Genomic DNA, 27,211 nt, shown 5'->3' with positions numbered 1-27,211 from the left:
TCTATACCTGGTGGTAATACAGTCTGCTACCATTCTCAATAGTTTCCCATCTAGGTTGTCTATACCTGGTGGTAATACAGTCTGCTACCATTCTCTATAGTTTACCATCTAGGTTGTCTATACCTGGTGGTAATACAGTCTGCTACCATTCTCAATAGTTTCCCATCCAGGTTGTCTATACCTGGTGGTAATACAGTCTGCTACCATTCTCAATAGTTTACCATCTAGGTTGTCTATACCTGGTGGTAATACAGTCTGCTACCATTCTCAATAGTTTACCATCTAGGTTGTCTATACATGGTGGTAATACAGTCCACTACCATTCTCAATAGTGTCCCATCTAGGTTGTCTGTACCTGGTGGTAATACAGTCTGCTACCATTCTCAATAGTGTCCCATCTAGGTTGTCTGTACCTGGTGGTAATACAGTCTACCATTCTCAATAGTTTACCATCTAGGTTGTCTATACCTGGTGGTAATACAGTCTGCTACCATTCTCAATAGTTTACCATCTAGGTTGTCTATACCTGGTGGCTCATCATTATTGATGGATAGTTGTTCCACCTCTTCTAAACTCGACCAAATTCAAAACAGCAATCCTTCTCTTTCATTATTAGATGTTATATTATACAACAATATGATGGTTGACTGTTCAACATTGTCATTTACCTTCTGACTTGTTCCACTCTACTGGTGAAATAGTCATTGAAGTGACTGGACATATGGGAAGGTTTTGTTACAAACTTTAATGAACGAATGGAGATGAATTGGATTTTCTGCCCATCACATAATTTAAGGTCTTTTTCCGTTGTGTTTTTCCATCATTTATCTTGGTTTGGTAATATAAATTATTTTTGTTCAGTTAAGTCACAACATTTCTCAATTGACAGTATGTCGACCAATCAGCTGAGCGGTCTGACTTGGTTGTCACCTTCCTTTCTTTGACCCATTAATCCAGAGGCATCTAACGGGTCTCACAGTTCGTTTCTGAACAGGTGCGTGCTGGTCAACAACTGGCATGAATCATTTTACAAATAGCTGTGAGACAACATGCACCCTATTAAATGGCACCCTAGTCCCTATATAGATAGTGATGGGGGAATAAATGGCACCCTAGTCCCTATATAGTAGTGATGGGGGAATAAATGGCACCCTAGTCCCTATATAGTAGTGATGGGGGAATAAATGGCACCCTAGTCCCTATATAGTAGTGATGGGGGAATAAATGGCACCCTAGTCCCTATATAGTAGTGATGGGGGAATAAATGGCACCCTAGTCCCTATATAGTAGTGATGGGGGAATAAATGGCACCCTAGTCCCTATATAGATAGTGATGGGGAATAAATGGCACCCTAGTCCCTACATGGTGCACTACTTCGGACCAGGGCCCATAGTGCTCTATGGAATAGGGAGCCGTTTTGGATGCAAGCCCCTGCCTCTGAGCTAACTACAGTAGTTTCCTCTGAGCTAACTACAGTAGTTTCCTCTGAGCTAACTACAGTAGTTTCCTCTGAGCTAACTACAGTAGTTTCCTCTGAGCTAACTAGAGTAGTTTCCTCTGAGCTAACTACAGTAGTTTCCTCTGAGCTAACTACAGTAGTTTCCTCTGAGCTAACTACAGTAGTTTCCTCTGAGCTAACTACAGTAGTTTCCTCTGAGCTAACTACAGTAGTTTAATCTGAGCTAACTACAGTAGTTTCCTCTGAGCTAACTACAGTAGTTTCCTCTGAGCTAACTACAGTAGTTTCCTCTGAGCTAACTACAGTAGTTTCCTCTGAGCTAACTACAGTAGTTTCCTCTGAGCTAACTACAGTAGTTTCCTCTGAGCTAACTACAGTAGTTTCCTCTGAGCTAACTACAGTAGTTTCCTCTGAGCTAACTACAGTAGTTTCATCTGAGCTAACTACAGTAGTTCCATCATCACAGTCATCTCACTCTAGCTGGCAACATGAATCATATTACCAATATACGTTACATGATACTCCCTAATGATCAATTCTATTTTCCAAACCACGGATACCCTCAGCCCGAACTCTCAGCTGGGCACCATAAAGGTCTGATTTTTATAGGAGGGTTGTTTTAGACTCATTAGGTCAGGTTTATTTTTCCTTTGAAAGGAGTCGATTCCAATGAAAGATATAAAAACTGATGTTTTCATTTAGGATTTTTCAAGTACGGACTTGGAATATAAAATCACACCCTGAAATTGAAAGGCAATAGAGCTCCTGAAACGCAGAGATGAGTTACCTCTGGTTTGTTCAGCCATTCCTATGGGGAAAATGATTTACCTCTGGTTCGTTCAGCCACTCTTATGGGGGAATGAGTTACCTCTGGTTTGTTCAGCCATTCCTATGGGGAAATGAGTTACCTCTGGTTTGTTCAGCCATTCCTATGGGGAAATGAGTTACCTCTGGTTCGTTCAGCCACTCCTATGAGGAAATGAGTTACCTCTGGTTTGTTCAGCCATTCCTATGGGGAAAATGAATACGGCTTTGGGATAAACATAGAAAATAACTAACCCCATTACCATTATCATCCCAGACCAACTACCATGTCATCATTAACCCCCATTATCACCACAGACCAGCCACCCTGTCATCACTAACCCCCATTATCACCACAGACCAACTACCCTGTCATCACTAACCCCCATTTTCACCACAGACCAACTACCATGTCATCACTAACCCCCATTATCACCACATACCAACTAGCCTGTCATCACTAACCCCCATTATCACCACAGACCAACTACCCTGTCATCACTAACCCCCATTATCACCACAGACCAACTCCCCTGTCATCACTAACCCCCATTATCACCACAGACCAACCCTCCTGTCATCACTAACCCCCATTATCACCACAGATCCACACCCCTGTCATCACTAACCCCCATTATCACCACAGACCAACTACCCTGTCATCACTAACCCCCATTATCACCACAGACCAACCCTCCTGTCATCACTAACCCCCATTATCACCACAGATCCACACCCCTGTCATCACTAACCCCCATTATCACCACAGACCAACTCCTCTGTCATCACTAACCCCCATTATCACCACAGACCAACCCTCCTGTCATCACTAACCCCCATTATCACCACAGATCAACTCCCCTGTCATCACTAACCCCCATTATCACCACAGACCAACTACCCTGTCATCACTAACCCCCATTATCACCACAGACCAACTACCCTGTCATCACTAACCCCCATTATCACCACAGACCAACCCTCCTGTCATCACTAACCCCCATTATCACCACAGACCCAGTTATAATATCTGATGCTGGTGTGTGTTGAGAGGGGTGACGACAGCAGCCATCCACACTAACATAGACACCAGACAGTAGTAGCCTATATAATCTACTGAAGGAGAAACCTGCAGTCAATCCAATGGAAATAACGTTCAGACTTGAAATAGCATTTTCCAGTGAGTCAGAGATCTACAGTGCTACCATTTTGTGCTCCTTGTAAAAAACACCAGTGTAGAGCCCTGTGAGTGCAGGGTTTTCCATTTCTACATTATACCCTTTACAACCCTACCCCCAGACCTGTACAACCCTGGACCCAAAGACCTGTACAACCCTGGACCCAAAGACCTGTACAACCCTGGACCCAAAGACCTGTACAACCCGGGACCCAAAGACCTGTACAACCCTGGACCCAAAGACCTGTACAACCCTACCCCCAAAGACCTGTACAACCCTACCCCCAAAGACCTGTACAACCCTACCCCCAAAGACCTGTACAACCCTGCCCCCAAAAGACCTGTACAACCCTGGACCCAAAGACCTGTACAACCCTGGACCCAAAGACCTGTACAACCCGGGACCCAAAGACCTGTACAACCCTGCCCCCAAAGACCTGTACAACCCGGGACCCAAAGACCTGTACAACCCTGCCCCCAAAGACCTGTACAACCCGGGACCCAAAGACATGTACAACCCTGGACCCAAAGACCTGTACAACCCTGGACCCAAAGACCTGTACAACCCTGGACCCAAAGACCTGTACAACCCTGCCCCCCAGACCTGTACAACCCTGGACCCAAAGACCTGTACAACCCGGGACCCAAAGACCTGTACAACCCTGGACCCAAAGACCTGTACAACCCTGGACCCAAAGACCTGTACAACCCTGGACCCAAAGACCTGTACAACCCTGCCCCCAAAGACCTGTACAACCCGGGACCCAAAGACCTGTACAACCCTGCCCCCCAAAGACCTGTACAATCCTGCCCCCCAAAGACCTGTACAACCCTGGACCCAAAGACCTGTACAACCCGGGACCCAAAGACCTGTACAACCCGGGACCCAAAGACCTGTACAACCCTGGACCCAAAGACCTGTACAACCCTGGACCCAAAGACCTGTACAACCCTGGACCCAAAGACCTTTACAACCCGGGACCCAAAGACCTGTACAACCCTACCCCCAAAGACATGTACAACCCGGGACCCAAAGACCTTTACAACCCTGCACCCAAAGACCTGTACAACCCTGGACCCAAAGACCTGTACAACCCTGGACCCAAAGACCTGTACAACCCGGGACCCAAAGACCTGTACAACCCTGGACCCAAAGACCTGTACAACCCTGCCCCCAAAGACCTGTACAACCCTGCCCCCAAAGACCTTTACAACCCGGGACCCAAAGACCTGTACAACCCTGGACCCAAAGACCTGTACAACCCTGCCCCCAAAGACCTGTACAACCCGGGACCCAAAGACCTGTACAACCCGGGACCCAAAGACCTGTACAACCCGGGACCCAAAGCCCTGTACAACCCGGGACCCAAAGACCTGTACAACCCGGGACCCAAAGACCTGTACAACCCTACACCCAAAGACCTGTACAACCCTACACCCAAAGACCTTTACAACCCGGGACCCAAAGACCTGTACAACCCGGGACCCAAAGACCTGTACAACCCAGGACCCAAAGACCTGTACAACCCGGGACCCAAAGACCTGTACAACCCGGGACCCAAAGACCTGTACAACCCTGCCCCCCAAAGACCTGTACAACCCTACACCCAAAGACCTTTACAACCCTGGACCCAAAGACCTGTACAACCCTACACCCAAAGACCTTTACAACCCTGGACCCAAAGACCTGTACAACCCTACACCCAAAGACCTTTACAACCCTGCCCCCCAAAGACCTGTACAACCCTGCCCCCCAAAGACCTGTACAACCCGGGACCCAAAGACCTGTACAACCCGGGACCCAAAGACCTGTACAACCCGGGACCCAAAGACCTGTACAACCCGGGACCCAAAGACCTGTACAACCCTACACCCAAAGACCTGTACAACCCGGGACCCAAAGACCTTTACAACCCTGCACCCAAAGACCTGTACAACCCTGCCCCCCAAAGACCTGTACAACCCTACCCCCAAAGACCTGTACAACAGGACAATAATCTAGATATAATCCCAGGAATTGAGTTTGTCAGTTGACAGGACAATAATCTAGATATAATCCCAGGAATTGAGTTTGTCAGTTGACAGGACAATAATCTAGATATAATCCCAGGAATTGAGTTTGTCAGTTGACAGGACAATAATCTAGATATAATCCCAGGAATTGAGTTTGTCAGTTGACAGGACTATAATCTAGATATAATCCCAGGAATTGAGTTTGTCAGTTGACAGGACAATAATCTAGATATAATCCCAGGAATTGAGTTTGTCAGTTGACAGGACAATAATCTAGATATAATCCCAGGAATTGAGTTTGTCAGTTGACAGGACAATAATCTAGATATAATCCCAGGAATTGAGTTTGTCAGTTGACAGGACAATAATCTAGATATAATCCCAGGAATTGAGTTTGTCAGTTGACAGGACTATAATCTAGATATAATCCCAGGAATTGAGTTTGTCAGTTGACAGGACAATAATCTAGATATAATCCCAGGAATTGAGTTTGTCAGTTGACAGGACAATAATCTAGATATAATCCCAGGAATTGAGTTTGTCAGTTGACAGGACAATAATCTAGATATAATCCCAGGAATTGAGTTTGTCAGTTGACAGGACAATAATCTAGATATAATCCCAGGAATTGAGTTTGTCAGTTGACAGGACAATAATCTAGATATAATCCCAGGAATTGAGTTTGTCAGTTGACAGGACAATAATCTAGATATAATCCCAGGAATTGAGTTTGTCAGTTGACAGGACAATAATCTAGATATAATCCCAGGAACTCCCACTACGCACTCTTTGTTGTGTTTGAGCACCAGGTGGTCCGACTCAAAGTAATACACATCTGGTTCCTCTTCGTCCTCCACCTGCTTCTCCTCCTCCTGCTGCTGGCTTCCTCCTACCGGAACCTCCTTACTGGCTGCCCGGGCGCCTTCTCGGAGCTCCCCGTAGTCCCGACCGTCCCCTACTACCTTGTCCCTGTCGTCCCCACCGGCTCCCTGCTCCATGGGAACCGACGGAAGAGACCCTCCCCTGGCCTGGGTGCTGGAGGGACCTGAGGAAGGGGTAGAAGTAGCCAGAGTAGCGTCCAGATCCAGCCTCCGACAGGCTCCCTCGACCCCCTCTCTCAGAGGGCCGTTGTCCCGGAGAGGGTCTCTGGGAGGGGAGCAGGGTTTGGGGGGCGAGGGGGCCCCAGCTCTCCGGGGCGAAGTCCTCAGGGTGTATTGGTGTTCATGGGGTTGGGTGAAGGACGGGGGCGAAGTGTCGGAGACAGAAGGGGTGCAGGGGGGCTCTGAAAGGGTCTGGGGGGCTAGCAAAGGCATGGTGGATTCTCCTGAGTTGTTGATGTTGTTGTTTGGGATGTTGTTGTTGTTTACGTTGATGATACTGGTGGCAACAGCATCCTGCACCAGTGGCCAACCATTACTTCTCCCGCTGGTACTCTCTTCCTCCTCCTCATCCTCCTCCTCCTCCTCGGTCGCTGTCACTTCCTCCTCCCGACACACCGAGTCCCCCACTACATCCAACTCCACTTCCTCCTCCCTGACTGACAGATGTGGGGTGGAGGAGTCCTCTTCAAAGGAGGCCAGAGGAGGAGCAGAATACTCCCCAGAGTCCCTAACCTCCTCCTTCTCCTGCACAGGATCACAGTTTCTACAAGGCACTATGGGGTCTGGGGGTGAGGGGCATGGCGCGCCCATCTGGCTGCCGTTCAGCAGTGCTGGACTGGGACCTGGGCAGCTGGTGTTGACGGCAGCACTGGAACCCAGGGAGATTGTCTGAGCATCAAGGCTACTGCTGGTCTGTCCCAGCCCTGTAGAGGATTTATGGGAGTTAGAGTTCTGGGGCGGAACAGGGGGATTATGGGAAGTGGAGTTCGGGGGCTGCTGAGCATGGCCGTCGCTCTCAATATGGCCGCCACTGTCCTCCTCCTCCTCCTCCTCCTCCTCACCTTCCTCTTTGTTGAGGTTCTGTGGAGAAGAGGAAGAGGGTGCGGTGCAGATTAGGTTGAGCGGGTCACCCTCTTCACTGTTCTCCTTGACAGTCGCTGGGGGGGTGCAGGAGGATGGGGGGATGTCAGGTTTGGCGGGTGCAGAAGAGGGGTCGTCCTCGGATCCCTGCGACTCCCCGTAACGGGAACACCGTTTGGCCCTTTTGAGGAGCAGAGAAGCGTCTCTTCCACCAGCCCCCGACGTCTCCTTCCCCATCCCCTCACAGTTCTCAGCATTGTCCAAACCCCCACACCCATCACTCTCTCTCTCTGAGCAGGACAGTCCCCTCTTCCTGGGGCTCGGCCATGTCTCCCTGTCCACTGAGGAGGCCTTGTGGTGGGCTACCTTTCCCTGGTGACCCCCAGGCTTCTCTGAGCTCCCAGCCTGGGGGTCCTGCCTCTTCTTGGGGGAGCGGGGGGCCCTGCTGCCGGGGAGCGGTGACCCCTGACCCTCCTCCGGCTGGGCGATACTGCGGTTCCTGAGGGTTCGGCCACAGAAGTTCTCGTCCAATCCATTGAGTCCGACTGATGACCTTGTGACGCGTGAGGAACGTGACGTGGCCATGCTACGGAGGGGGACTACTGACGTCTCATTGTGCTGCTCAGTCACCTGCTGCAGAATGGGGTACCTGGAGGAGACAGAGGTGTTATAAGGCTTTGTAAAGCGAGGATACATAAGGCTTCATAATGGATACATAAGGCTTCATAATGGATAAATTAGGCTTCATAAAGGCTACATTAGACTTCATAAGGGATACATTAGGCTTCATAAGGGATACATTAGGCTTCATAAGGATAGATTAGGCTTCATAAAGGATAGATTAGGCTTCATAAGGGATACATTAGGCTTCATAAGGGATACATTAGGATTCATAAGGGATACATTAGGCTTCATAAAGGATACATAAGACTGACGTAAAAGAGTAGCATCTTCATAAGCAAAACACACAGCACCTTCTGTAGGGAAATCCTGCTTCTATGTCGACACTGAGGCTAATGCATAACTGAACCAATCACACTGAGTGTTGGGAGATTCTGACAGACTGACAGGATCTTTCATCTAGTGCTGGTTCGAAGAATCGCTGGACTTTTCAAAATGTCAGCCCGGCTTTGATGCTCCGGCTGTGAGGGTTCTGTGTCTGTTGCTCCGGCTGTGAGGGTTCTGTGTCTGTCTGGGGATTGAAGGAGACTGCAGTACAAGCCTCCATCCCAAATGGCACACTATTCCCTATGTAGGCACCCTATTCCCTATGTAGGCACCCTATTCCCTATGTAGTGCCCTCTTTCACATTTGTAAAAAGGGCCATCGGGCTCTGGTCTAAAGTAGTGCACTATGTAGGGAATAGGGTTCCATGGGGCTCTGGTCTAAAGTAGTGCACTATATAGGGAATAGGGTGGTATTTGGGACAACCCTAATCTCTGGTCAAGACCCGGGATTCGCATAGTACACTGAATAAAAATATTAACAATTTCAAAGAGAAAACCATAGAATTACATATAGTCATTTAAAAATGCAAAACATATACATACACATTTTATATATAAAATTCTAATAGTTCGCCGAATTTCAGTTTGTGACAAAACAAGCAATGCTGAGAATCATTGAACCATCTAAACCAGTGAGAATCATTGAACCATCTAAACCAGTGAGAATCATTGAACCATCTAAACCAGTGAGAATCATTGAACCATCTAAACCAGTGAGAATCATTGAACCATCTAAACCAGTGAGAATCATTGAACCATCTAAACCAGTGAGAATCATTGAACCATCTAAACCAGTGAGAATCATTGAACCATCTAAACCAGTGAGAATCATTGAACCATCTAAACCACAGAGAATCATTACACCATCTAAACCACAGAGAATCATTGAACCATCTAAACCACTGAGAATCATTGAACCATCTAAACCACTGAGAATCATTGAACCATCTAAACCACTGAGAATCATTGAACCATCTAAACCACTGAGAATCATTGAACCATCTAAACCACTGAGAATCATTGAACCATCTAAACCACTGAGAATCATTGAACCATCTAAACCACTGAGAATCATTGTACCATCTAAACCACTGAGAATCATTGAACCATCTAAACCACTGAGAATCATTGTACCATCTAAACCACTGAGAATCATTGAACCATCTAAACCACTGAGAATCATTGAACCATCTATACCACTGAGAATCATTGAACCATCTAAACCACTGAGAATCATTGAACCATCTAAACCACTGATAATCATTGAACCATCTACACCACTGAGAATCATTGAACCATCTACACCACTGAGAATCATTGAACCATTTAAACCACTGAGAATCATTGAACCATCTAAACCACTGAGAATCATTGAACCATCTAAACCACTGAGAATCATTGAACCATCTAAACCACTGAGAATCATTGTACCATCTAAACCACTGAGAATCATTGTACCATCTAAACCACTGAGAATCATTGAACCATCTAAACCACTGAGAATCATTGAACCATCTACACCACTGAGAATCATTGTACCATTTAAACCACTGAGAATCATTGTACCATCTAAACCACTGAGAATCATTGAACCATCTAAACCACTGAGAATCATTGAACCATCTAAACCACTGAGAATCATTGAACCATCTAAACCACTGAGAATCATTGAACCATCTAAACCACTGAGAATCATTGAACCATCTACACCACTGAGAATCATTGAACCATCTAAACCACTGAGAATCATTGAACCATCTACACCACTGAGAATCATTGTACCATCTAAACCACTGAGAATCATTGAACCATCTACACCACTGAGAATCATTGAACCATCTACACCAGTGAGAATCATTGTACCATTTAAACCACTGAGAATCATTGAACCATCTAAACCACTGAGAATCATTGAACCATCTAAACCACTGAGAATCATTGAACCATCTAAACCACTGAGAATCATTGAACCATCTAAACCACTGAGAATCATTGAACCATCTAAACCACTGAGAATCATTAAACCATTTAAACCACTGAGAATCATTGAACCATCTACACCACTGAGAATCATTGTACCATTTAAACCACTGAGAATCATTGAACCATCTACACCACTGAGAATCATTGTACCATTTAAACCACTGAGAATCATTGAACCATCTACACCACTGAGAATCATTGTACCATTTAAACCACTGAGAATCATTGAACCATCTACACCACTGAGAATCATTGTACCATTTAAACCACTGAGAATCATTGAACCATCTACACCACTGAGAATCATTGTACCATCTACACCACTGAGAATCATTGAACCATCTAAACCACTGAGAATCATTGAACCATCTACACCACTGAGAATCATTGAACCATCTACACCAGTGAGAATCATTGAACCATCTACACCAGTGAGAATCATTGAACCATCTACACCAGTGAGAATCATTGAACCATCTAAACCAGTGAGAATCATTGAACCATCTAAACCAGTGAGAATCATTGAACCATCTACACCACTGAGAATCATTGAACCATCTAAACCACAGAGAATCATTGAACCATCTACACCACTGAGAATCATTGAACCATCTAAACCACTGAGAATCATTGAACCATCTAAACCACAGAGAATCATTGAACCATCTACACCACTGAGAATCATTGAACCATCTATACCACTGAGAATCATTGAACCATCTAAACCACTGAGAATCATTGAACCATCTACACCACTGAGAATCATTGAACCATCTACACCACTGAGAATCATTGAACCATCTAAACCACTGAGAATCATTGAACCATCTAAATCACTGAGAATCATTGAACCATCTAAACCACTGAGAATCATTGAACCATTTAAACCACTGAGAATCATTGAACCATCTAAACCACTGAGAATCATTGTACCATCTAAACCACTGAGAATCATTGAACCATCTAAACCACTGAGAATCATTGAACCATCTAAACCACTGAGAATCATTGAACCATCTATACCACTGAGAATCATTGAACCATCTAAACCACTGAGAATCATTGAACCATCTAAACCACTGATAATCATTGAACCATCTACACCACTGAGAATCATTGAACCATCTACACCACTGAGAATCATTGAACCATTTAAACCACTGAGAATCATTGAACCATCTAAACCACTGAGAATCATTGAACCATCTAAACCACTGAGAATCATTGTACCATCTAAACCACTGAGAATCATTGTACCATCTAAACCACTGAGAATCATTGTACCATCTAAACCACTGAGAATCATTGTACCATCTAAACCACTGAGAATCATTGTACCATCTAAACCACTGAGAATCATTGTACCATCTAAACCACTGAGAATCATTGAACCATCTAAACCACTGAGAATCATTGAACCATCTACACCACTGAGAATCATTGTACCATCTAAACCACTGAGAATCATTGAACCATCTAAACCACTGAGAATCATTGAACCATCTAAACCACTGAGAATCATTGAACCATCTAAACCACTGAGAATCATTGAACCATCTAAACCACTGAGAATCATTGAACCATCTAAACCACTGAGAATCATTGAACCATCTAAACCACTGAGAATCATTAAACCATCTACACCACTGAGAATCATTGTACCATTTAAACCACTGAGAATCATTGAACCATCTACACCACTGAGAATCATTGTACCATTTAAACCACTGAGAATCATTGAACCATCTAAACCACTGAGAATCATTGAACCATCTAAACCACTGAGAATCATTGAACCATCTAAACCACTGAGAATCATTGAACCATCTAAACCACTGAGAATCATTGAACCATCTAAACCACTGAGAATCATTGAACCATCTAAACCACTGAGAATCATTAAACCATTTAAACCACTGAGAATCATTGAACCATCTACACCACTGAGAATCATTGTACCATTTAAACCACTGAGAATCATTGAACCATCTACACCACTGAGAATCATTGTACCATTTAAACCACTGAGAATCATTGAACCATCTACACCACTGAGAATCATTGTACCATTTAAACCACTGAGAATCATTGAACCATCTACACCACTGAGAATCATTGAACCATCTACACCACTGAGAATCATTGAACCATCTAAACCACTGAGAATCATTGAACCATCTAAACCACTGAGAATCATTGAACCATCTACACCACTGAGAATCATTGAACCATCTAAACCACTGAGAATCATTGAACCATCTAAATCACTGAGAATCATTGAACCATCTAAACCACTGAGAATCATTGTACCATCTAAACCACTGAGAATCATTGAACCATTTAAACCACTGAGAATCATTGAACCATCTAAACCAGTGAGAATCATTGGACCATCTACACCACTGAGAATCATTGAACCATCTACACCACTGAGAATCATTGAACCATCTACACCACAGAAAAATGTTTTCCATGACCACAAATATTGTGTTTTCAGCTGGTGTACAAAACCTAAAGTAAAAGATGAAAAACTAAAAACTTAAGAACGGGAAGACAACAGCTTTAAAAATATAGAAATAACATTTCTATGTGAATTTGGTCGGGTCGCCCAAAAAGTTACATATTGTCATTTAATAGACAACCACAGAACTACATATAGTAATTTATAGGCAAAACCACAGAACTACATATAGTAATTTATAGGCAAAACCATAGAATTACATATAGTAATTTATAGGCAAAACCATAGAACTACATATAGTAATTTATAGGCAAAACCACAGAATTACATATAGTAATTTATAGGCAAAACCACAGAATTACATAGTAATTGATAGGCAAAACCATAGAATTACATATAGTAATTTATAGGCAAAACCATAGAATTACATAGTAATTTAATAGGATCTCTGTGCACAAAGCAACACAGCATAACCACCAACCCAAGAGGGAATCTATGATGTAATGATACCCTGTGGGGTGACTTCCTGTTTACAGACATCGACAACATTCTAATCTGCCAAGATTTGAGCCCTCCCTTGAGGCAGTGTTACAGATGATAATTTACACTAAATCCTCCCTTGAGGCAGTGTTATAGATTATAATTTACACTAAATCCTCCCTTGAGGCAGTGTTACAGATGACAATTTACACTAAATCCTCCCTTGAGGCAGTGTTACAGATTATAATTTACACTAAATCCTCCCTTGAGGCAGTGTTACAGATGACAATTTACACTAAATCCTCCCTTGAGGCAGTGTTAGATTATAGTTTACATTAAATCCTTCCTTGAGGCAGTGTTACAGATTATAATTTACATTAAATCCTCCCTTGAGGCAGTGTTACAGATTATAATTTACATTAAATCCTCCCTTGAGGCAGTGTTACAGATTATAATTTACATTAAATCCTCCCTTGAGGCAGTGTTAGATTATAATTTACATTAAATCCTCCCTTGAGGCAGTGTTAGATTATAATTTACATTAAATCCTCCCTTGAGGCAGTGTTAGATTATAATTTACATTAAATCCTCCCTTGAGGCAGTGTTACAGATTATAATTTACACGGAACAAAAATATAAAAACGCAACATGCAACAATTTCAAGGATTTTACTGAGTTACAGTTCATATAAGGAAATCAGTCAATTGAAATGAATAAATGAAGCCCTAATCTATGGATGTCACATGACAAGAAGACAGATATGCAAATGTTGTTCAAAGATACCTGAAGAAAAGAGGGTGGGGGGTGTGGATCAGAAAACCAGTCAGTATCTGGTGTGACCACCATTTGCTTCGCGCGACACAGCTCCTTCACATATACAGTGTATTCAGGAAGTATTTACACCCCATAAACCTTTTCCCACATTTTGTTACATTACAGCCTTATTCTAAAATTGATCAAATAATGTTTTTCCCCTCAGGGTACTGTGTGTAGATTGATGAGGGGAAAAACAGTTTTGTTCATTTTTACAAATTTGTTAAGATAAAACTGAACTATCACATTTCCATAAGTATTCAGACCTTTTACCCAGTACTTTGTTGAAACACCTTTGGCAGCGATTACAGCCTCAAGTCTTCTTGGGTATGATGCTATAAGCTTGGCACACCTGTATTTGGGGAGTTTCTCCCATTCTTCTCTGCAGATCCTCTCAAACTGTCAGGTTGGATGGGGAGAGTCGCTGCACAGCTATTTTCAAGTCTCTCCAGAGATGTTGGATCGGGTTCAAGTCCGGGCTTTGGCTGGGCCACTCAAGGACATTCAGAGACTTGTCCCGAAGACACTCCTGCATTATCATGACTGTATGCTTAGGGTTGTTGTCCTGTTGGAAGGTGAACCTTTGCCCCAGTCTGAGGTCCTGAGCTCTCTGGAGCAGGTTTTCATCAAGGATCTCTCTGTACTTTACTCCGTTCATCTTTCCCTTGATCCTGACTAGTCTCCCAGTTTCTGCAGCTGGAAAACATCCCCACAGCATGATGCTGCCACCACCATGCTTCAACGTAAGGATGATGCCAGGTTTCCTCCAGATGTGACGCTTGGCATTCAGGCCAAAGAGTTCGATCTCAGTTTTATTAGACCAGAGAATCTTGTTTCTCATGGTCTGAGATTGCTTTAGAATTTACCACAGGTGGATTCCAATCAAGTTGTAGAAACATCTCAAGGATGATCAATGGAAACAGGATGCACTTGAGCTCAATTTCGAGTCTCATAGCAAAGGGTCTAATGTATTTAAGTGTATTTTATTTTTTTGCAAAAATTTCAAAAACCTTGTTTTCACTTTGTCATTATGGGGAATTGTGAGTAGATTGATGAGGATTTTTTAAAATAAGGATGTAAAAAAATGTGGGGAAAGTAAAGGGATCTGAATACTTTGCGAAGTACTGTAGTTGATCAGGCTGTTGATTGTGGCCTGTGGAATGTTGTCCCACTCCTCTTCAGTGGCTGTGCGAAGTTGCTGGATATTGACGGGAACTGGAACACGCTGTCGTACACGTCGATCCAGAGCATCCCAAACGTGCTCAGTGGGTGACATGTCTGGTGAGTATGCAGACCATGGAAGAACTGGGACATTTTCAGCTTCCAGGAATTGTGTACAGATCCTTGCAACATGGGGCTGTACATTATCATGCTGAAACATGAGGTGATGGTGGCGGATGAACGGCACAACGATGGGCCTCAGGATCTCATCACGGTATCTCTGTGCATTCAAATTGCCATCGATAAAATGCAAGACCATAACCCCACCGCCACCATGGGACACTGTTCACCACGTTGACATCGGCAAACTGCTAATCCACAAGACGCCATACACGTTGTCAGCCTTCTGCCCAGTACAGTTGAAACCAGGATTAATCTGTGAAGCGCACCCTTCTCCAGTGTGCTAGTGTCCATCGAAGGTATGCATTTGTCCAATGAAGGCGCTTACGACGCCGAACTGCAGTCAGGTCATGACCTTGGTGAGGACGACAAACATGCAGATGAGCTTCCCGAGACATTTTATGCAGAAATGATTTAGGTTGTGCAAGCCAACAGTTTCATCAGCTGTCCGGGTGGCTGGTCTCAGACGATCCGGACGGTGAAGAAGCCTGATGTGGAGTTCCTGGACTGGCGTGGTTACACGTAGTCTGCGGTTGTGAGGCCGGTCTAAAACGACGATGGAGGCGGCTTATGGTAGATAAACTAACATTAAATTGTCTGGCAATAGTTATGGTGGACATTCCTGCAGTCAGCATGCCAACTGAACACTCCCTTAAAACTTGAGACATCTGTGGTGTTGTGTGACAAAACTTCACATTTTAGAGTGGCCTTTTATGGTCCCCAGCACAAGGTGCACCTGTGTAATGATCCTGCTGTTTAATCAGCTTCTTGATAATTCATCCTCCTGACAGGTGTGGCATATCTTGGCAGAGAAATGCTCACTAACAGGGATGTAAACAAATTTGTGCACACACAGAATTGAGGAAAAATAAGATTTTTGTGCGTCTGGAACATTTCTGGGATCGTTTATTTCAGCTCATGAAACATGGAACCGACACTTTACATGTTGTGTTTATATTTTTTTGTTCAGTGTAACTTTGTTTGCCTCGACAATAACTAACAGATTAGTGTAATCTGGTGTGCAGGGCAAACACTTAAATGCGAGTCCCCAGAACTAGGACTAGACAGAGAGACGAAGACTGGTATCAAGGGGATCTCTACCTACAGCCACTTCAACGAATTCACAGGCAAGGCACTGGCTATCAAAACGGCACACCACTTTCAACCAGCGGATTTCAGTTGCGGCTGAACAGTTTGTGTGTGTGTGTGTGTGTGTGTGTGTGTTTAACTCTGCCTGTAAACACGCTGGAGGATTCAGAATCCATTGAAGAGCTTGAACGATTCATTGACGAGAGATACTAACGAACTCAAAGAAACATGTCGCTGGTTTCGGAGGATTCAAGCATTGTTAAGGACAACCAACCCAAATCAACAAAACAAACCAAAACCAGGTTGGCCAATAGGTATCAACGATGGAACCAAACCATCCCCTAGTAAGAGGGTGTGGCGAGTGGGGAGAGGTTTACTGATATGGATGTTGACTTGTTAAAATCCATCAATGAAAGGCTTGCCAAACTTGATATCTTGGATATATTACGAGAGGACATCAATGCATTACGTGCCAGTCTAGAATTCAGCCAGTCTAGAATTCAGCCAGTCTAGAATTCAGCCAGTCTAGAATTCAGCCAGTCTAGAATTAAGCCAACGTCAGATTGATGATCTGAGGAAAGACGGCGCTGAAAGGTTCTGTAGACTCTATTCATGGCAAGGTGGAGGTGGTGCAAAGGGAGAACAAACAACTTAAAGAAACCTTGCTTGGTGTACGGTGTCGATCAATGCAGGAACAATCTAATATTCTCAGGGATAGCGGAGAATGACAACAGCAGCGGCTGTGAGGACACAGTCAGAGACTTTATGTCAACTCAACTAAAACTGCCCACTGATGTCGTGCGTAATGCCACTTTCTCCAGAGTCCATAGAATAGGTAAGGCCTCTGGAAATAGGCCCACGGGCTATTATTGCATGTTTTGACAAATTTAAGCAAAAGGAAATGACGAAGAACATGGGCAGAGAACTCAGAAACACTGATTTTGGAATGAATGATCACTTCCCCACCGAGTACAATGAAAGGAGGAACAAAAACTATATCCCATCGTGAAGGAAAAGCGTTGCCTGAATCAACGAGTCTCCATGGTGATGGATAAACTTTATATCAACTGGCAATTGTATCGGGACTCTGGAGTAACTCCCTGGCTATTTTAATTTAATGTTAAAATTTGAGTTTGTGTGTTGTAGTGTATCATGACAACTTTAACTATAATGAATACATGCTCTATTGATCTCCACTATAATGAATACATGCTCTATTGATCTCCACTATAATGAATACATGCTCTAGTGATCTCCACTATAATGAATACATGCTCTATTGATCTCCACTATAATGAATACATGCTCTATTGATCTCCACTATAATGAATACATGCTCTATTGATCTCCACTATAATGAATACATGCTCTATTGATCTCCACTATAATGAATACATGCTCTATTGATCTCCACTATAATGAATACATGCTCTAGTGATCTCCACTATAATGAATACATGCTCTAGTGATCTCCACTATAATGAATACATGCTCTATTGATCTCCACTATAATGAATACATGCTCTATTGATCTCCACTATAATGAATACATGTTCTATTGATCTCCACTATAATGAATACATGCTCTATTGATCTCCACTATAATGAATACATGCTCTATTGATCTCCACTATAATGAATACATGCTCTATTGATCTCCACTATAATGAATACATGCTCTATTGATCTCCACTATAATGAATACATGCTCTAGTGATCTCCACTATAATGAATACATGCTCTATTGATCTCCACTATAATGAATACATGCTCTATTGATCTCCACTATAATGAATACATGCTCTATTGATCTCCACTATAATGAATACATGCTCTATTGATCTCCACTATAATGAATACATGCTCTAGTGATCTCCACTATAATGAATACATGCTCTATTGATCTCCTCTATAATGAATACATGCTCTATTGATCTCCACTTGATAAGGAAAGGGCTGCATATAGCTCAGGTTAATGTATGGAGCCTTCCTAACAAAATACATGAGGTTTTTAACTTGGTCAACATAAATAATATTCATATTTTGGCCTTGACCGAAACGCATGTAGATGCATCTGTAAATGATGGGCAAATTAACATTCAAGGATATAGTCTACTGAGAAGGGACAGGAATCATATAGTCTACTGAGAAGGGACAGGAATCATAGATACAGTGAGGCAAAAAAGTATTTAGTCAGCCACCAATTGTGCAAGTTCTCCCACTTAAAAAGATGAGAGAGGCCTGTAATTTTCATCATAGGTACACTTCAACTATGACAGACAAAATGAGAAAAAAAAATCCAGAAAATCACATTGTAGGATTTTTAATGAATTTATTTGCAAATTATGGTGGAAAATAAGTATTTGGTCAATAACAAAAGTTTATTTCAATACTTTGTTATATACCCTTTGTTGGCAATGACAGAGGTCAAACGTTTTCTGTAAGTCTTCACAAGGTTTTCACACACTGTTGCTGGTATTTTGGCCCATTCCTCCATGCAGATCTCCTCTAGAGCATTGATGTTTTGGGGCTGTTGCTGGGCAACACGGATTTTCAACTCCCTCCAAAGATTTTCTATGGGGTTGAGATCTGGAGACTGGCAAGGCCACTCCAGGACCTTGAAGGAGGAAGGAGGTTTTCACTCAAAATCTCACGATACATGGCCCCATTCATTCTTTCCTTTACACGGATCAGTCGTCCTGGTCCCTTTGCAGAAAAACAGCCCCAAAGCATGATGTTTCCACCCCCATGCTTCACAGTAGGTATGGTGTTCTTTGGATGCAACTCGGCATTCTTTGTCCTCCAAACACGACGAGTTGAGTTTTTACCAAAAAGTTCTATTTTGGTTTCATCTGACCATATGACATTCTCCCAATCTTCTTCTGGGTCATCCAAATGCTCTCTAGCAAACTTCAGACAGGCCTGGACATGTACTGGCTTAAGCAGGGGGACACGTCTCGCACTGCAGGATTTGAGTCCCTGGCGGCGTAGTGTGTTACTGATGGTAGGCTTTGTTGCTTGGTCCCAGCTCTCTGCAGGTCATTCACTAGGTCCCCCCGTGTGGTTCTGGGATTTTTGCTCACCGTTCTTGTGATCATTTTGACCCCACGGGGTGAGATCTTGCGTGGAGCCCCAGATCGAGGGAGATTATCAGTGGTCTTGTATGTCTTCCATTTCCTAATAATTGCTCCCACAGTTGATTTCTTCAAACCAAGCTGCTTACCTATTGCAGATGCAGTCTTCCCAGCCTGGTGCAGGTCTACAATTTTGTTTCTGGTGTCCTTTGACAGCTCTTTGGTCTTGGCCATAGTGGAGTTTGGAGTGTGGCTGTTTGAGGTTGTGGACAGGTGTCTTTTATACTGATAACAGGTTCAAACAGGTGCCATTAATACAGGTAACGAGTGGGGGACAGAGGAGCCTCTTAAAGAAGAAGTTACAGGTCTGTGAGAGCCAGAAATCTTGCTTGTTTGTAGGTGACCAAATACTTATTTTCCACCATAATTTGCAAATAAATTCATTAAAAATCCTACAATGTGATTTTCTGGATTTTTTTTCTCATTTTGTCTGTCATGGTTGAAGTGTACCTATGATGAAAATGACAGGTCTCTCTCATATTTTTAAGTGGGAGAACTTGCACAAGTGGTGGCTGACTAAATACTTTTTTGCCCTACTGTATATTTGTGATGTGCTGTACATCAAATCAATTGCATGTGCTCTATTGCTCCGAATTTTCGGCAATCAGATTTGCCACCAATGCTCCTTATAGGACACATCACTGCACTCTATACTCCTCTGTAAACTGGTCATCTCTGTATACCCGTCGCAAGACCCACTGGTTGATGCTTATTTATAAAACCCTCTTAGGCCTCACTCCCCCCTATCTGAGATATCTACTGCAGCCCTCATCCTCCACATATAACACCCGTTCTGCCAGTCACATTCTGTTAAAGGTCCCGAAAGCGCGCACATCCCTCGGTCGCTCGTCTTTTCAGTTCGCTGCAGCTAGCGACTGGAACGAGCTGCAAAAACACTCAAACTGGACAGTTTTATCTCCATCTCTTCATTCAAAGACTCAATCATGGACAGTTGTAGTTGCTTTGCGTGATGCATTGTTGTCTCTACCTTCTCAGCCTTTGTGCTGTTGACTGTGCCCAATAATGTTTGTACCTTGTTTTATGCTGCCATGTTGTGTTTCTACCATGTTGTCATGTTGTGTTGCTACCATGCTGTGTTGTCATGTGTTGCTACCATGCTGTGTTATGTCGTCTTAGGTCTCTCTTTATGTAGTGTTGTGTTGTCTCTCTTGTTGTAATCCCAGTCCCCGAAGGAGGCCTTTTGCCTTTTGGTAGGCCGTCATTGTAAATAAGAATTAGTTCTTAACTGACTTGCCTAGTTAAATAAAAAATAAAATTGTATCAACCAAAAGTCACCCTCGCAAAAAATAGTAACACTGCCATAGTGCCTTCCACACACACCCCAGAGCCCTCCAACGGAGAAGTAATGTGACCTAACCATGTAGAAACTAAGGAAGGGAAAGACAGACAGATGGAGAACGCACAGGCAGACGGGGGCGTTCTCTATTATTGTGACGCTCTTCTGTACATTCCAACGGGTTCGCCTTGATTTAACAACAGGTATTCCACTGCCTATGAGCCCTGGTCAAAATTCATGATTTCAGACACGGAGTGGACTCATGCAGGCAGAGTATCTATGAGGAATTGTGAATGTAATAAACTAGTTCAACTATAAATATGACTGGAGGAACTAACTTTGAACATGCCATAGTGAGTAAACCGTTGATTTTCTGGTTACAAAGTGTGTGAAATAAACACGCGTCTCCTACTACTGAAGTTTAGATGTTGGACTCGGGAGGTTGCACCTTGCCTACCTCTCCTATGGCACCCTAGGCACAATATAGTGCACCCTAGTCACAATATAGTGCACTACTTTTGAACAGGGACCAAAGAGGTGTAAACTTCAGTTTAAAATGTCAAGCGTAAGTTACTTCCTGCCTAGGGCGCGTGTTGCATGATATGAACTTTAAATTGACACGTGTTTACACTAGCTGAGCAGACACTTGCTTTTTGAATTCTGGCACCCGCAACAATTCACAGTCATGTTCGTATTCCTCAATATAGACTTTTGTATGTTTTAAAATCGTGTAAACAAATAGTCACAACAAAACCGCATGTGAAACAAAAGCAGATAACTACCGTCTTCTTGATTGATAGTACACGGTGGAGTTGTTAGCAGGTAGGTGTTTTGATCAAACTTCACAATGTAAACAGTGGAGTATTTACTTAGTTTTGTTCTCACCCTAATCTCATGTAGTTTACTTTACCAAATAACTCCAGTCAATGGGCCTTACTGACTAAACCAAATCCGCGGATTGGAATGGCACTGAAGCCGACAGCCAGAGAGCACGGTTGAGCCCCAGCCTGCAGAACCCAAAGTTTCACAACACTGATGCGTGAATGTCCAATGACCTAGTTAACTAGCTCCAATACGTTAGCAGAGTTAGTTTACAAAAACAGTGGCTAACTAACTACTCCATGGTAGTTAGTGTGCTATAGTCTACCATTTCAAACTAGCAAGTTAGCGTTAGCTGGCTAACATGAGCTGGAACGTGTAGCCGCTATCGTTAGCCCACATGCTAACAAACCCATAAAAAGGCTATGTAAAGCAGACATAATGTGCAAGGTTGGTCGCACCCTAATTCATTATGCACCATAAACTGTTAGCTTTTCTCAACAAATGTCTTATGATAAACTTGAATAGTTTGCAAGTGGCCGAATAACTCAAATCCTAGCTAATCAGTTTGCTAGCTAGCTTTGTTTTATTACATGAAATAAAACTAACTAGCGGTTAGCTACATTGCATTGGCGCACCGGATAGCTAGCCGATTTACTAGCTATATATTGGTCGTACTAGTCGTAAAATAATGGTAAGCTAGTGAGTAATAGTTTATATGGAAATTAAAAGGTATTTGACAAGCTAGCTAACACTAAACCAAGTTGGTTGATACACAGCTAGCTAACACATTGGTGGTTGGCTAGCAGGGATACACGCATTGAGGCTGCTTGCTAACAGCGGCTAGTAGCCGATTGTTCGGTGCAACAACAATCGCATGCATAACGGCCTCTATTAGTTGACGTAATAAAAATGTAGAGTACATAAGTTTGTTTCACTTCTGATTGCGACCGATTAATCGTTTATTGAAAAATGGTTTATGAAGCTAGTTAGAGAATTACTCACCTCACTTCCGCAAATCGTTTGCTGCACACCGTGTGTGTGTGTGTGCTGCAGAGTTCCACGACTGGTGGCGCTCATCAAAATTCAACACTAAATTTTTGCTGTTGCAGGGAGAACGGTAGGTAGGTCTATGGGCCAAACAACGGCTAGTGCCAAAAAATGTGTGGCCCGGTGCCCCAATGCCATGTCTCACATCTGAACCAAACATTGGATCTATCGTAGTATAATGTTGTTGCCACATGCACATTTGATAATCATTAAAACAAACGTTTATAATTTCTTAATTATTCATAACCTAGAAATAAAGGGTCCCTTAAAATGAAATGAGTAGTACAGAATCTTATTTGATGAGATGCTCCTATTAGTTGCTAAACGTGATAGACAACCAAGTTTTGGTCCACAATTGAATGAAATGTACATTTCCATTCAAAATGTTGTACTTTGATCATAACACCCCCCCCCCCCCCCAGAGACTGAAAAGAGCATCCTGACTGGTGCTTCACCGCCTGGTATGGCAACTGCTTGGCCTCCGACTGCAAGGTACTACAGAGGGTAGTGAGTACGGCCCAGTACATCACTGGGACCAAGCTTACTGCCATCCAGGACCTGTATACCAGGCGGCGTCAGAGGAAGGCCCTAAAAATTGTGAGACTCCAGCCACCCTAGTCATAGACTGTTCTCTCTGCTACCGCACGGCAAGTGGTACCGGAGCGCCAAGTCTAGGTCCAAGAGGCTTCCCAACAGCTCCTACCCCCCAGCCATAAGACTCCTGAACATCTAATCAAATGACTACCCAGACTATTTGCATTGTCCCCCCCTCTTTTACACTGCTGCTACTCACGATTTATCTATGCAGTCACTAACTCTAACTACATGTACATATTACCTCAATTACCACACACACACTCTGTACAGTAACACCCTGTATATAGCCTCCACATTGACTCTGTACCGTAACACCCTGTATATTGACTCTGTACCGTAACACCCTGTATATAGCCTCCACATTGACTCTGTACCGTAACACCCTGTATATTGACTCTGTACCGTAACACCCTGTATATAGCCTCCACATTGACTCTGTACAGTAACACCCTGTATATTGACTCTGTACCGTAACACCCTGTATATAGCCTCCACATTGACTCTGTACCATAACACCCTGTATATAGCCTCCACATTGACTCTGTACAGTAACACCCTGTATATAGCCTCCACATTGACTCTGTACAGTAACACCCTGTATATTGACTCTGTACCGTAACACCCTGTATATAGTCTCCACATTAACTCTGTACCGTAACACCCTGTATATAGCCTCCACATTGACTCTGTACCGTAACACCCTGTATATAGTCTCCACATTAACTCTGTACCGTAACACCCTGTATATAGCCTCCACATTGACTCTGTACCGTAACACCCTGTATATAGCCTCCACATTGACTCTGTACCGTAACACCCTGTATATAGCCTCCACATTGACTCTGTACCGTAACACCCTGTATATAGTCTCCACATTGACTCTGTACCGTAATACCCTGTATATAGTCTCCACATTAACTCTGTACCGTAATACCCTGTATATAGTCTCCACATTGACTCTGTACCGTAATACCCTGTATATAGCCTCCACATTGTTATTTTACTGCTGCTCTTATATTTTTTTTTACTTAACACTTATGTTGGTTAAGGGCTTGTAAGTAACTGTTGTATTCGGCACGTGTGACAAATCAAATTTGATAGGTAAACAAACAAGTGTAGAGAAATCATGTTTGGGACAGAACGCTTACACTATTCAACATCAGGGTTTATTAGAATCATATCAGCCAATCAGAACAGACGTGTTCATGATATGCATTATGCTCTATAGTTCACATACCTACAGCATTATCTAGATTGCTTCTTCGGCCTTCAGGGACCACATACCATAAGCAACACCATACCCTTATACACAAACTAATGCCTTCCACTGACGAATTGATTGTTATGTAATTCTGTACATATACATTTCAGATAGCCACAGAAGTTTGTGATTCATTGAGTACATATTATGCAATGAGTGAGCAATTTTACATGCAATTTAATGTGATATGTGGCCAGCAAGTTTTTCAATCATTAGGACGTCAGGTTTGGGGCCAATTCCATTTCAATTCCACATTTTTTCTCACAGAGAAGCATTGAGGAAAATTAGAATTGGAATTTCAGTTGACTTCCTAAATGGAAATGGGATTGACCCCAACCCTGGCTTGTTTGAGTGACTGGGGTCCCCTCTAAAGCATGCATTGTGAACTGAGAGCCTGCCTGCCACATATGTTATGCAAAAAGGCTATTAACATCAAATGCCTCCACACTATTTCCCATGGGGCGCTGGCCCAAAGTAGTGCACTATATATAGGGAATAGGGTTCCATGGGGCGCTGGCCCAAAGTAGTGCACTATATAGGGAATAGGGTTCCATGGGGCACTGGCCCAAAGTAGTGCACTATATAGGGAATAGGGTTCCATGGGGCGCTGGCCCAAAGTAGTGCACTATATAGGGAATAGAGTGCCATAGTAAATCAGCCCCCTGGTCTGGCCAATGGGGGGGGGTAAATAACAAGGAAGTGCTGAGACTTCGGACTCAGGTTAGTTCTTCTATCCATAACGCACTGGTACATTTAAATACACGTCATCTTAACCCATCTACAGAGCAAAAGATACCAGTCTTTCTTGAGACTATATCGTATAGTTATTTAGTATATCCCTTCTTGATCATCTTTATCTTTTTAAGATCCTTCTTCACTTTAAGGAACATGTAAGAGCTAGCACTTTTCTAAGCATTCACTTCTAGGACAGTATTTTCTTTCCTAAGGACAGGTAAGATAACGTTTTAATATCTACAGTAAAGATGCGGTGTGATTTTTCTAGCTTTTCCCACAAGACATCGGCTCAATTTTGGTCAAGAGAGAGAGAGAAGAAAAAAAATAAAGAAAATAAGCATTCAGGGAAAAAAATCATTTTAGCTGCACACAAAATGGATAAATGCTTTAGTTCTGGAAACGACCGGACACCGTTTCCACGCATTATGTTACAGCGCTAATAGAAATTAGATATTTATACATCTATGTACAAACATGACTGTCATCATATCATTTTCAGACATGTTTATTCCTTCTGCCCAGTAGTCAAGAAGAGCCGTCATGTTGCGGAGGTTAAGGAAGTCCTTTGATCGAATGCTTTTGAGAAGAAGAAAAAAAAGCCAAGTGCAAAATAAAAGGCTTTAGTTGTTGTTGTCCTCAGGGCTGGCGTTTGGGGGTGTTCTGTTGATGTAGTTAACTAGGTAGTGTTAAACGGAGCGCGTCTCCACCTCCATCTTCTCCTCGGACTGCGAGGACGCCTCTGGTTCGGGGTGAGAGACGTTGGGCCGGACCGTGACGACGGGACTCCCTCCGTGCATGGAGTGGAGAAAGTTCCAGGTCTCCTCCGAGATCTGCCCAGAGTCAGCCCCTAGAGAGGAAACACAGAAACATGGTTTATACAAACTCAACCTGCCTCATAATAATAACCTGCCCAGAGTCAGCCCCTAGAGAGGAAACACAGAAACATGGTTTATACAAACTCAACCTGCCTCATAATAATAACCTGCCCAGAGTCAGCCCCTAGAGAGGAAACACAGAAACATGGTTTATACAAACTCAACCTGCCTCATAATAATAACCTGCTCAGAGTCAGCCCCTAGAGAGGAAACACAGAAACATGGTTTATACATATTACAAACTCAACCTGCCTCATAATAATAACCTGCCCAGAGTCAGCCCCTAGAGAGGAAACACAGAAACATGGTTTATACAAACTCAACCTGCCTCATAATAATAACCTGCCCAGAGTCAGCCCCTAGAGAGGAAACACAGAAACATGGTTTATACATATTACAAACTCAACCTGCCTCATAATAATAACCTGCTCAGAGTCAGCCCCTAGAGAGGAAACACAGAAACATGGTTTATACAAACTCAACCTGCCTCATAATAATAACCTGCCCAGAGTCAGCCCCTAGAGAGGAAACACAGAAACATGGTTTATACAAACTCAACCTGCCTCATAATAATAACCTGCCCAGAGTCAGCCCCTAGAGAGGAAACACGGTTTATACATATTACAAACTCAACCTGCCTCATAATAATAACCTGCCCAGAGTCAGCCCCTAGAGAGGAAACACAGAAACATGATTTATACATATTACAAACTCAACCTGCCTCATAATAATAACCTGCCCAGAGTCAGCCCCTAGAGAGGAAACACAGAAACATGGTTTATACAAACTCAACCTGCCTCATAATAATAACCTGCCCAGAGTCAGCCCCTAGAGAGGAAACACGGTTTATACAT

General features: G+C 43.2%; 2 protein-coding genes across 2 annotated transcripts in view; both read right to left on the bottom strand.

Moving 5' to 3' along the window:
* zzz3 (zinc finger, ZZ-type containing 3) overlaps positions 1–22,925 on the bottom strand; it is a 57,870-nt gene extending 34,945 nt beyond the window's left edge. Inside the window, exons 1-2 of the mRNA XM_039004436.1 lie at positions 22,845–22,925; positions 6,241–8,064 (exon numbers count right to left, since the gene is read on the bottom strand). Of these exons, the coding sequence (XP_038860364.1) occupies positions 6,241–8,000 (1,760 nt within the window). The 5' untranslated portion in view covers positions 8,001–8,064; positions 22,845–22,925. The remainder of the gene's footprint in view (positions 1–6,240; positions 8,065–22,844) is intronic.
* Positions 22,926–24,630: 1,705 nt separating this feature from the next.
* Positions 24,631–27,211, bottom strand: part of usp33 (ubiquitin specific peptidase 33) — a 91,287-nt gene continuing 88,706 nt past the window's right edge. Inside the window, exon 23 of the mRNA XM_039004434.1 lies at positions 24,631–26,329. Within this exon, the coding sequence (XP_038860362.1) occupies positions 26,169–26,329 (161 nt within the window). The 3' untranslated portion in view covers positions 24,631–26,168. The remainder of the gene's footprint in view (positions 26,330–27,211) is intronic.

The sequence above is a fragment of the Salvelinus namaycush genome, chromosome 11 (assembly GCF_016432855.1).
Source record: "Salvelinus namaycush isolate Seneca chromosome 11, SaNama_1.0, whole genome shotgun sequence".
Taxonomy (NCBI): Eukaryota; Metazoa; Chordata; class Actinopteri; order Salmoniformes; family Salmonidae; genus Salvelinus; species Salvelinus namaycush.
The sequence above is the reverse complement of the archived record's forward strand: the minus strand, read 5'-3'. Positions and strand labels throughout refer to the sequence as shown.